The 13288-nt window shown below is 39.4% G+C and overlaps 1 protein-coding gene across 2 annotated transcripts in view; it reads left to right on the forward strand.

The window, feature by feature from the left end:
- The first annotated feature begins 4841 nt into the window (after nucleotides 1-4841).
- Nucleotides 4842-13288, forward strand: part of DNAJC2 (DnaJ heat shock protein family (Hsp40) member C2) — a 30632-nt gene continuing 22185 nt past the window's right edge. For both annotated transcript variants that reach the window (XM_063448142.1, XM_063448143.1), the window contains exon 1: nucleotides 4842-4991. In XM_063448142.1, the coding sequence (XP_063304212.1) occupies nucleotides 4934-4991 (58 nt within the window). In that variant the 5' untranslated portion in view covers nucleotides 4842-4933. The remainder of the gene's footprint in view (nucleotides 4992-13288) is intronic.

Raw genomic sequence — 13288 nt, forward strand, 5'->3', positions numbered from 1 at the left:
GTAAAGACTTATCTATGTTAGTATGGACTTTAGAATATAAGAAGACTACAATGTCTGATAAATATAACTGTATGATACATAATCACATTTTACCAATATGGAATAATATTAAAAAATAAATTATTTATCCAACAAAATAGTGAAGTTCTTTAATATTCAAGTGATCGAAAACAACATAGAGGACTTAAAGATAGAACACTGGAAAAATGTAGGAATACAAATGGTGTAACACCTCATAGAAAACTGCTCTATAAAAAAAAAATCAGTTCTGCAACACACTTATGGGCTTCCGGCAAAAGAGGCATTCAATTATATTCGGGTGAAGAGCTTTTTGAGTAAACATGTTCTATTGTAAGATAATGTAATATTATCAATGTTAGAAAAAATATTTCTGCAGAAAGAGAACAAAAAAGTAATGGCTAAATGCGTAGGTTTTATTAAAACATTGGATAACAAAGATCAGAAAAATAGAAATATTAATATCTGGGAAAAATAACTTCAGCAACTAATAGATGAGAGAGCTTGGAACTCAGCTTTTTCCAGTTTTTCTAAGAATATCCATGACCTCTCACTAATAGAAATGCACTTTAAGTGTTTAAGTGCATAAATAGATGGTATTATGTTCCAGTAAAATTTGCTAAAAAGTTTCCAAATACAAACAATAAATGCTGGAAAGTGTGAAAATGAAACAGGTTCCTATATGCACATATTTTGGGACTGTAAACAAGTTCACACCTTATGGTTCTGGGCCTTTGATTTTACTAAAAGTGCCCTAAGGTTAAACATAAAGAGTTTTCCACTAATCGGATTATTGAATTTGAATTAGTCAAAATACTCAAAAGAACAAGTTTATTTAATAATCCATTTGTGTGCGGCAGCTAAAATTTTGACCGTAAGAGCATGGAAACAGAAACTCGCTTTTTTAAAGTCCGCTTTCTCTAATCAACTGCTATGGCAGCTAGAGATGGAAAATGGGAGAAAATGGCATGTGGAAGCAGAGGGGAAATCAAACTCCATATCTAATAATGTTTTAGAACAAGCACAAAAAACGTTGTCATCATAGTCCCTTACATTATGGTAAGTTGAATTTTGAGATTTCCCTTGTACCTTGCTGGCAGCCAATTAGATAAATGTTATATTTTTTTTCTTTGTGTGTTTATCTCTAATGTAATGTATGTTTTGGTTTTATGTTGTCCACACTGTATATACACCCTGTTCCAAATTATTATGCAAATGATATTTTTCTCATTTACCTAAATAATTGATGTAAATAACAGTCAGCACAATCCTCGTGTTATCAGCTCTTAAGAGTACAAATTTTATTGAACAAACCTAATAACAGTATTTTTGTTTAAACATAAAAAACATACAATGCACTGTTCCAAATTATTACGCACAGTAAGTTTCAAAACACTTTATAGGTTGTAAAGAACTGAAGATTGTCATTTGTTGTGTTTGCGGCATATTTACTGAAATCAAAAGCTATTTCAAGCAAACTTATAACAACATTTTAACTTTTTAAACATTTTAACAGGTCACGTTACATTTTAACATAGGACCCCTTATTTGATAGCAGATTCACAAGTCTTGCATCCATTGAACTTGTGAGTTTTTGGGCAGTTTCTGCTTGAATTTGTTTGCAAGATGTCAGAATAGCCTTCCAGAGCTGCTGTTTGGATGTAAACTGCCTCCCACCCTCATAGATCTTTTGCTTGAGGATGCTCCCAAGGTTCTCAATAGGATTAAGGTCAGGGGAGGATGGAGGCCACACCATGACTTTCTCTCCTTTTATCCCCATAGCAGCCATTGATGCAGAGGTATTCTGTCACGAGCGTGGGCTATAGGCCCAGCCGAGACAGTGGGGAGAGTGTGGAAGTGACAGGGTTAATGACACCAGACCCCTGGTTACCTGTTGCTAGTCCCAGCAACCACTCAATTAACCCCTGCAATCCCTTCTACACTAACCCCCTAGTACACAATTTACTGCCACCACCAAGACTTTTAAACCCGGGCGTCTTAGGTTACCCCACACACAGGAGAATTATAGAATCACAGTTCTACTTTTACTAATCAAACACTTATAATTAACCCTTTTTGGTAACGTTTTTACCTGAGCTCTCTGGAGAGTAAAGCTCGTAGAAAACACAAGCTCGTAGAGACACAAGCTGATTAATTAAACATTTAATCTGACAAAAAAAGATTCACAGTGCTGAGTCCAAAATACAGAAATACATGACATACAGATAACAAATTGCAAAACAGTACATAAAATAAAATAGGAGAAAACACAAGAAATTCCTTACATATATTTACCCTATATAGAGTTCTTGTGGGATTCTTAGATGGTATTGATCTCCTAGAAGTTACTGACAAAAAGAAAAATGAATACTGCACTCTGGATAGTCCAGCACCCTCATTATATATCTAAACTAGTTATTTCTCAGTGGGCAGACCCCTGGGGGGATCAGAGGGGGTTGGTCTGGCAGTCTATTGCCCACTCTAAGAAATTCCTTGTGTCCAGCTCTGGTGATGGCTATCTAGATGTTTTATGGTCTAGGCCTGGTGCAAGATCAAAGACCACAATAAATGCCATCCCAAGGTTTACAAAAAAACAACTCTTAACATATATAAACACACATCAAACAAGAACTCATGCTTTTGTGCATTGTCATGCATGAAGATGATTTTATTACGGAAAGCATAGTACTTCCTTCTGTACCAGGGAAGAAAGTGGTCAGTCAGAAACTCCACATACTTTGCAGAGGTCATCTTTACACCTTCGGGGACCCTAAAGGGGCCAACCAGCTCTCTTCTCATGATTCTGGGCCCAAAACATGACTCCACCACCGCCTTTCTGATGTCGCAGCCTTGTTGGAACAGGATGGCCGTCCACCAACCATCCACTACTCCATCCATCTGGACCATCCAGGGTTGCACGGCACTCATCAGTGAAAAGGACTGTTTGAAAATTAGTCTTCATGTATTTTTCTGTCCAATGCAGCCGTTTCTGCTTGTGAGCATTGGTTAGTGGTGGCCGAATAGAAGGTTTATGCACAGTTGCAAGACTCTGGAGGGCTCTACACCTTGATGTCCGTGGGACTCCAGAGGCACCAGCAGCTTAAAATATCTGTTTGCTGCTATGTAATGGTATTTTAGCAGCTGCTCTCTTGATCCGATGCATGGATCTGGCAGAAATCTTCCTCAATGTGCCTTTGTCTGCACGAACCCGTTAGTGCTCTGAATCAGCCACCAATCTCTTAATAGTACAATGATCACGCTTAAGTTTTCATGAAATATCTAATGTTTTCATACCTCGTCCAAGGCATTGAACTATTTCACTCTTTTCGGCAGCAGAGAGATCCTATTTCTTCCCTATATTGCATGAAAATGGTGCTCTGCTTAATAATGTGGAACACCCTCCTTTAGTAGTTTTTCCTTAAATTGGGCTCTCCTGGCAATCTGATTATCATAGGTGTCTGAGATTGTCTTCAGTGATCAAAAGAGCCCTGAGCCACAATGCCATCCATGAGTTAAACTGAAAAACTAAATATTTAATTTGGAACAGGGTGTATACTCCTTAGGGAATTTTTCCCCAAAGAGAACCAATTAAAAAAAAGTATTTAAATAAAAGAAAAAGAAATTACACTTTCATTTCATCATGGTTTTGGAATTATCGATTTTTTTGTTAATGTACTGCTTGTAACACTGTCAAACACCCCTCAAAATATTTATTTTTCAGCTGTTGTAACTGGTAGTGCTGGTACTAGTGCCACTGTCAGGCAGCAAATTATTGCTTTTTCCAGCTGATGGCAACTAAATAATACTTGAACCGCTGTTAGGCAGCAAATTATTGCTTTTTACAGCTAATGGCAACTAAATTGATTAGTTTTGCAGTTATTGCATTTGCCACACCTGAGCTGGCCCTACTTTTGCTAGCCTCCTCTCTGCATAGATTCCCGCCACCCCCTAAAACCTGCACTTTTATTATATACCCCTGCCAGACCCCTCTCCTCCCTCTTTCTATCCCCCTATTGCATCATGTCAGTGGAGAACTGGAGATAAGTGAAGACGTGAAGGCAGCAGGAACATGGTGGCCTGACGTAGTTGCTACGACGGAAAAAAAGCTCTACATCTCCTCAGCGACAGCAAAGAGGGTGTAGTGGCTTGAGTCAGGTCGACGACTCTGCGCTGCATATTGACATTGACAACACGTAGTGACGTCTGCACCAATGTTGCTTACAGACGCTGGCGCCAGCGTAAAAAGCCTGACAAAGTCTGGAATCCCCCCCAAGACATGAACATTGCCCTAAAAAAGAGGTCATGTCTACGGCAGTCCAGACATATGGCAACCCTAGTTTTGCCTCTAATTCAAATATTTTGTTTCCATTATTCCTCATAGGCATTCCATTCTGTTCTATTATTGCCTATGGGCATTCCACTGCCCTGTTAAGGTTTATGGGCATTCCATTCTATTATTCCTTTAAGTTTAGTTCCTTTCCTGACTGTGTTTTTCACTCACTCATTTTTGAATTGTGATGAATTAAAATCCGAATGGAAAAATATATGCCATAAGATCTGATTTTGAAAAAAAAAATATCTCCACCTCCAGCTATAACACATGAATCTAAATTACGTTAATCGTTGTATAAACCAATACAGTTCGCCGTTTAGTGAATAAATCCCTGTATAAGCCTTATCCCGCTGTAGCAGCAGTCAGTACATGTTTATCACGGTCACTGCTGCCCTGAGTGTGGCAGGTCGGAGCTCGGAGTGCGGCTCGCTCAGACACGCACTGTGCTGCTACACGGGAGAGTTTGGCTGTGACACGCTGGTGACCCGGAAGTGCCTGCCTTGCTTCCATGCGGCTTTGTCCGTCAGTGCCGGGTGAAGAAGGTTCCTGCTGTGCACCGTGGTGCTTCCTATAGCCGGCACCATGCTTCTAGAGGCCAAGCCTGAGGACATCACCGCGGTCACCGGGACCCTGAGTGCAGGTACACACCGTGCCCTCCATGCACACAGCCCACACCGAGCACCAATCCCCCAGCTGCGGTATAGGAAAGGCCTATGGTACAGCATGGTCCTCCACTGTGTGAATGGCTGGAGCCCTGTGTGAATGGCTGGAGCCCTGTGTGAATGGCTGGAGCCCTGTGTGAATGTTCTAGCAAGCCTTTACTCTACTAGGGTGTAAATTATATGTTCTACCAGAAACACTTAGGAATTTCGTTTCCAATCATCATGTGAGTCATTTTAGTCCACTCCTGTTTATTACTTATAGTATTTTGTTTGTTTCTTTTCCTCAAAATTAGTGAACTGTTCACTTTTTTCACAATAACCGAGAATATGAAATGGTGTTTTACGTTTGCAGCGCGTGTATAACTCATTGTGTTGGAGGCGTACACAGAGTTTAGAGTGGCACAAATATGCAGAATCCAAGTTTTTGGGGAGATTTTGAATTTAATGGACACTGTAAGTCAACTGTTATTCAAGCAGTGAATTCCATCCAAAGTTGGACAAAATTAAAGGGACACTATAGGCACCCAGACTACTTAATCTCACTGAATGGGTCTGGGTGCAGTGTCCCTATCCCACTTAGTCCTGCAACGTAAATCATTACATTTTTAGAGAAACTGCCATGATTACCTTGCAGAACTAAGACCGCCACTAGAGGCAATTCCTGGATCCGAATGTACTTTAGGTGGCTTAACTGTTGCTGAACATAGTCACAATCTGCGTGAAGACATCCAGCATTCGTAACATCCCCATGAGGAAGTATTGAATGAGTCGGCGGAGGTAGGATGGCATGAGCGAGGGGGAGAACAGAGGGCACTATAGTGTAAGGCATACAACTCTTACACTATAGAATCTCTTTACATGTGTATTCTTAATGCTAGAGTGTTAGCCTACCTGTTTGGTGACCCAAAGAAACTAAATAAAGAGATTTAATTAACTTTATTCCCTTGCCCCACCGGTCTCGCCATGGCTAAGATTATAATTACTGATGATCTCAGTCAATCCACTTGGAGACTAGTTTGCGTGCTTCAACCAATCAGCATAGGGAAGCATTGAGTCAATGTATTTCTATGGGGTGCGTTCAGCATCTCAATGCAATGTTGGGAGGCGCAGAATGTAGGTCCAGCAATTTTTGCAGGAAGTCCCTCTAGTGGCTGTTAGAGTCACAGCATCTAGAGATGACATAAGGTAGCAATGTAAACTTTGAAAAGGCATTTAAATGACACACACTGCACCTAGACCACTTAAATTAGATTAAGGGGTTTAGGTGCCTATAGTGTCCTTTTAACCCCTTAAAGGGACACTCCAGGCACCCAGACCACTTCTGCTCATTGGAGTGGTCTGGGTGCCAACTCTCACTACTCCTAACCCGGCAAGTGTAATTATTGCAGTTTTTTATGAACTGCAATAATTACCTTGCAGGGTTAACTCCACCTCTAGTGGCTGTCTACTTGACAGCCACTAGAGGTCACTTCCTGATTTTATAGCAAGGATTTTCCTTGCTAGAGCGTCGCTCATTTCCCCATAGGAAAGCATTGAAAATCTTTTTCAATGCTTTCCTATGGGGAGCGCTAATGCGCATGTGTGGCATTGCCGCGCATGCGTGGCATTGCCGCGCATGCGTGGCATTGCCGCACATGCGCATTAGGTCTCCTCGGTCAGTGGGCGGGATCAGTCTCGCCCACCGGCCGACGTAATCAGTAACTGGGGATTGGTGGGTGGAAGGGAGACTGGCACTGGAGTTTCCCTTTAAGGACACATGACATGTCATGATTCCCTTTAATTCCAGAAGTTTGGTCCTTAAGGGGTTAAACACACCTGCAATAAAGGAAGTTTAAATATTGGGTCTCTTTATCAGAAGTGTGTAGGAAGACTTTGTGAGTCTCAAATGTGGGTGGTGTGGCTTCAGGTACGTAAACAAAGTGCTTTAACTTCTTAACCCGTTAACGCCCTTACGGCGTTCTATGCAGTCCCGCTTTAAGTGGGCTTTAAAGCCGTTGCGGCGGCATAGAACGCCGTAACGGCTTTGAGCCCTGGAGCGCCCAGGTTACTTACTGTTACAAACTGCCATTTGTAACTGGCCCTTTAAATGACAAATTGCCCTGCTTCCCTGGGTTGTGGAGAAGCCCATTTGCCAGCCTCCTTCCTCATGACTATGGCCCCTGGGAGATTGTGCCCCTGAAAACTTATGGACTTTTATTGGGTGTGTATGGCCCTTTAAGAACCATCTGGGGATGGGCGGAGACGTATGACGTAACACGTTGACGTCAGGAGGCGGGGTCGGAATGCCTGACCGAGGGGAGCTTCGGAAGCGTCTGAAGCAGTAGCAGCCACGGCGGAAGCAGCCTTCTCCCTACTCCATACTCCCTGCTCTCTGCCCTCCAGCATACCCACCATCTACTCCACGTCCACCATCTACTCCACGTCCACCCTATTCCGCAACACAAGCAGACTCCTTACCTTTTTTCCCCTCCGGGTGTCTTGGACCGCTCGGAAGGTCGGCCAGATATTGAAAAGCGGGAGATTTTTGGCGCAAAGCCAAAGCAGTGAAGAGGGGCTGGACGAGGTCTGGGTTCAGAGCTTGACTCCGGGGGCGAAGGTAGGAACAACAGCAAAGACAATTTATATAATTTATGTACTAAAGAAAAATTGAACGTGGGGCTGGAGAACAGAAGGAAGAGGAGGGAGACCAGAGGGGGAGAGGAGAGAGACGGGAGGAAGGTGGAGGAAGGAGACAGAAGGGGAAAAGGGCAAGAAAGGGAGATACTAGGATTGTGAAGACCCTGCGAGTGCAGAGGAGATTAATGGAGGGATGTGTGGGCATTCAGAGACTCCCTAGACTCCCCAGAAAACAATAAACGGCGGAAATCGCCAAATAATTGAAAACGTTAAAGGGGCAGATAGGGTACAATTTAGATAACGCCCGGAGAAAGCCCAGACACAGCGGATGGGTGGACGGATTTGTTAAAGGGGCAGAAGACAACATAATCCAAAGAACTTTAATGGGGTTGACAAGGATACAGTCCAAAGAAAGCAAAATATGAACTGAGGCCCTAAGATCATGATTTAGAGAAAGCCTTGAGGAATCCCAGAGAACAATATATGCATGGTTTACTCTATACAATAAGGATTGATTCTGTTCCAAAGGAAGATTTACAGTTACAGAAAACAGAAATCAAGGAAAAAGAAATCAAGGAATCAGAAGGAGAAAATTAAGAAGAAAGCAAAGGTTTTTTTTTTTCTCTCTCCAGCATGGCTTCTAAAAAAGCTCAGGAAGAGCGGAGGAAAAAAGATAAAAGAGACTTACCACCTGACAAAAGGGTACTTTTCCCCATCTCAACATAAGACAAAAATTACACAAGAAAATACAGATGAAAATGCAGAAATGAATTTTAGTCTAATTAAAGAGACACAAACGTCTACCACTATGACGGAAGATATTCTCACCAAAAACTTGGAAAAATTCTCCAGAACATTAGCTGATGATATGGCCGCAAATACGAAAGAACTAAAACAAGAATTTAAAACGATACAAGCTAAATTAGTAACTATGGAGGATAACTTTACTAAGTTAGACAACAAATATAAACTCTGTCAAGAAGAGATTATTATGATGAAAAATAAAATAGGAACATTGGAAGCTAAAGTTAGCGACATGGAAGACAGATCCAGAAGATCAAATATTAGAATCCGACACATCCCAGAAGAAATCTCCAATGAGAATTTGGACAACTTCCTGATGGAATTTTTTCAAAATTTAATTCCAGGCGGAATTTCACACGATTATTTAATGGATCGCCGACATCGACTACCTAGACCCCATAATGCTCCGGAGACATTTATAAGAGATGTATTGGTTAAATTTCATTCACACCAAACAAAAGAAAAAGTTATGATGGCGATGAGGAATAATCCTATATTAGAAGACAAATTCAAGAATTTATCGATATTCCAAGACTTATCATACTCAACAAGAATGTGGAGGAAAAGCTTCCAAGAATTGCTGCCCATTTTAAGACAGAAGAACATAGGCTACAGATGGGGATTTCCCTCTCTATTAAGAGTGTCTTGGAATGGAAAAATTGTTAATTTTGCCTCAAAAGAAGCACTGAAGGTCTGGATGGAACAACTAAATATACTTGAAATACCCATAACTAACCCATGAAGAGGTTTGGAAAGAAGCCCATAATAAAACAAGGACTTTTTCCCTTTTTTTTTATTTTTTTTTTCTTCTCCTTCATAGACTCCTGTACCATCTAAAGCCTATAGTATTACTTGATTGGTAATAGAAAGGCCAAGAGGAGGGTTGGGGGGAGGGGCGGGATTGGGGAATTATGTATGTAAATATTTTCGATGATATTAAGACACATAGAATAAGGAAGGATTTCTGAAACATTAGGTGTAGTAGTAGACACTGGAATAACTCACAATCGGAAAATGAAAGCACCGGGATTAATATATATATTTTTTTTTTTTTTTTTTTTTTTTGGTATTGAATATAAGTTAAGGATGGATCCCTAAAATATTATGGGTAACAATAGGCACAAGTATAATTCACAATTTGAAAGAATAGGGATTAATATTTTTTTGGTATAGGACAAGGAAGGACTCTTAAAATATTATGTGTAACAGTAGATAAATCCATAACTTAAAATTTAAAAGAGAAAGAATAGAGATTAATATAAATATGGTTTTTTTTTTTTTTCCCTGATTTCTCTTCTACATAGACACTTGTTTGTATCACTCAATGCCTATAGCATCACTTGACTGGTAATAGTAAGCTAAGAGGAGGGTAGGAGGGGGGGAGAAGGGGATCCATCGTAATAAACTTATGACGGGGTTAATAAACACAGGATAAGGAAGGATCTTTGTAACATTTTGTGTATTAGTAGACACAAGTATAGCTCACAATTCGGACAAGAAAGATAAGGGATTAATATATATGGGTTTTTTTTTTTTTGGGGGTATTAAGAAATATAGGATAAGGAAGGATTTTCTAAAATATGTGTAACAATAGATACAAGCACAACTCACGATTTGAAAAGAAAGAACAGGGATTAATACTTTTTGATGGTATAGGATAGTGAAGGATTCTTAAACTATTATGTGTAACAGTAGATACAAGCACAACTCATAATTATAGGGATTAATATACATAGATGTTTTTTTTTTTTTTTTTTCTTCCTCTCTTCTCTCCGTCTCCCTCTCCCCTCCCTCTCTCTTCTCTCTAACGTCAAAATACATGGTTTTTCAGAGAATATAAGGGAGAGGGAGAAAAGAGGAAGTAGTTTTTCCCCTCAGGCCAGGGTTCCTCACCCCGGCCATGTGTCCATGTTGAGACACTAATACCGTTAGGAGGGTTTTTTCGTCTCTAACCCACTTTCGAGAGAATGGCTCCACCCACCAAGGTTCTTGGGCGGGTTGCGAGGCCAATCTGTTTTTTCTGGTTCATTACCAGAACAGAAGAGTATGACTGTATAATTATTGTTAGGGTAAATGTTGAGAAGTATGTAAGCATGCCGATGAGAGCACTGGGAGATTCTGGTAAAGAATATGGTTAAAATGATTTCAGTAAACACTCAGGGCTTAAACTTACGAGTGAAAAAAACTCTGGTATATGACTTTTTTAAGAATCAAAACGTAGAGGTAGGGTTCTTACAAGAGACACACTGGAGGCTGATAGACAAGGTAAAATGGGGAGGGACTAAATTTCCATATGTATTCCAAGCTTCCCTTAACGACAGGAAGAAAAGGGGGGTGGCCATAATAGTGGCAAGCTCCGTGAAATTCGAATTAATTTATCAATATGTTGACATCGAAGCTAGATTTTTGATTCTTGTCTGTAAGCTAAACGAAATTAAATATACGTTAGTCAATATATACCTGCCTAATGCCCTTCCAGTTACTACACTAAGAGATATATTAGAACAAGTTGAATCTATAAAAACTGGGGTGTGTATTATCGCAGGAGACTTTAATTGCGTTTTGGACCCAAGCTTGGATAAGAAGCTAGCTAAGGATTTAAAAGTGAATGGTTCCGTAACAAGAATGGCCAAATCGTTAAATAGAGTAATGAATGAATTTGATTATTTTGATCTATGGAGATCTACTTTTCCAGAGAGACAAGATTATACTTTTTTTTCTAGAGTACACTATTCATATTCGCGGATCGATATGGTATGGGGTAATGCAATAGCCTTAGAAAATCTAGAGAAGATTGAAATTAGGGATAATACCTGGTCCGATCACAGCATTAATATCTGGACAATGAGAGACCAGTGGAATAAAACCAATAAAGCTACATGGAGATTAAAAGATCATTTACTTTATAACAAATTAAATCTAGACTTGCTTAGAACACAGATGGAATGCTTTTTTGAAACTAATAGGCCTAATGATACCTCACATGCTAACAACTGGTGCTCTTTTAAAGCTACAATGAGGGGTAATTTAATAAGTTTAGAAGCACATCTAAATAGAAACAAAAGTATGGATTTAATTCCTCTCTACAATAATTTGGCTGAACAAGTGAAAAAAAACAAGACGAATCCCTCTAGACTTAAATCAGAGGGGATCAAGGTGATTAAAGACCAAATCAATCAAATTAATATAGAAAAGAATGCAAAAATCCTGGCAAAGCTAAAGCTTAAAGAATATAGCACAGGGAATAGAGCTGATAAACTATTAACTAAGAAACTTAGAGACAAAAGGGTATCAAGTAAAATAACTAAGATAAATATGAACGATAAGATTCATATTACCCCTACGTCCATAGGGCAATGCTTTAATACATATTATAGTAACTTATATTCTCTCTCAACAAAAGAAAAAGACATAGACAAATACCTAGAGGACATGGATCTTCCAATAATATCAGATTCTCAAAGAACATCTCTTAACGTTCAGATTACGTCCCAAGAGGTTGAGGAGGCCATTAGAAAATTGATGAACAACAAAACCCCAGGTCCTGATGGATTTTCTAATATATTCTATAAGTCCTTTTGTGATCTTCTCAAACAACCTTTAGCATTTTTATTTAACAATATAGTAGAAACAGGGCAATTCCCCAAAGAAATGCTAAGAGCTAATATAACACCAATATTGAAGCAGAATAAAGATCCAACTCTGGTGGACAACTACAGACCTATTTCCCTCATAAATACTGACGTTAAGATCTTTGCCACAATATTAGCAAATAGGATGAAAACCATACTACCTGATATAATAGATCCAGACCAAATAGGCTTTGTACCAAATAGAGTCTCCTCTGATAACACAAGATGTATTATTGACATTATAGACCTGGCTAATAGAACAGGCAAAAATCTTGCTATAATAACGGTGGACGCTGAGAAAGCGTTTGATAGAGTGGAATGGGTTTTTATGAGTAAAACCTTGGAAAAATTTGGAATCCAAGGTTGGATACACCGAGCCATAATGTCCCTATATAGTGGTCCTTCTGCGAGGACAGTGGGCTCTAATATCTGCGCGGACTGGTTCAATTTGTATAATGGAACGAGACAAGGCTGCCCACTATCCCCCATTCTTTATATAATCACTATGGAAATTTTGGCCAATAAAATAAGATCCAATAAACATATAAGTGGGATAACCATAAAACAAAGAGAATGGAAACTGAAACTCTATGCGGATGACCTAATTTTGACCTTGACCGATCCTATTAATTCTATCAGGACCTTTATGGAGATAGCAAAGGAGTATAGCGAAATTTCAAACTATAAACTAAACGAAGACAAAACTATTATATTAGATATTAATTTAAATATAGCCACCAGGAACCACCTACAAGATTTATACAACTTCAAATGGGCTAAAAATAATATCCCATATTTAGGGATACTTTTGACAAGAGATCTTATAGATTTAATGCAGATTAATTTCTTGAGTAATTTTAGAGACATGACAAAAGCCCTAAATAGATGGAAAAAAATAGAAATTTCTTGGTGGGGTAGAATGAACTTAATAAAGGCATATCTTTTCCCTAAATGGGCATATATGTTTCGAATGCTTCCCATAAAGATACCTAGACCATGGCTTGAACTGGTGCAGAATTCGGTCACTAATTTTATATGGAAAAATAAGAGACCCAGACTAAACAAGTTACTTTTGGCACAAAAAATCAAAGAAGGAGGCCTGGGCTTCCCAACCATTAATGATATATATCTGGCAAACGGGTTTTTTCATGTATACCGAACCCAGCTGGAATGTGTTAAGAATGAGGGTTGGTATAATTTAGAAAGAGAGATCTGCCAGGTCC

Source organism: Pelobates fuscus, chromosome 3 (assembly GCF_036172605.1).
Source record: "Pelobates fuscus isolate aPelFus1 chromosome 3, aPelFus1.pri, whole genome shotgun sequence".
Classification (NCBI taxonomy): Eukaryota; Metazoa; Chordata; class Amphibia; order Anura; family Pelobatidae; genus Pelobates; species Pelobates fuscus.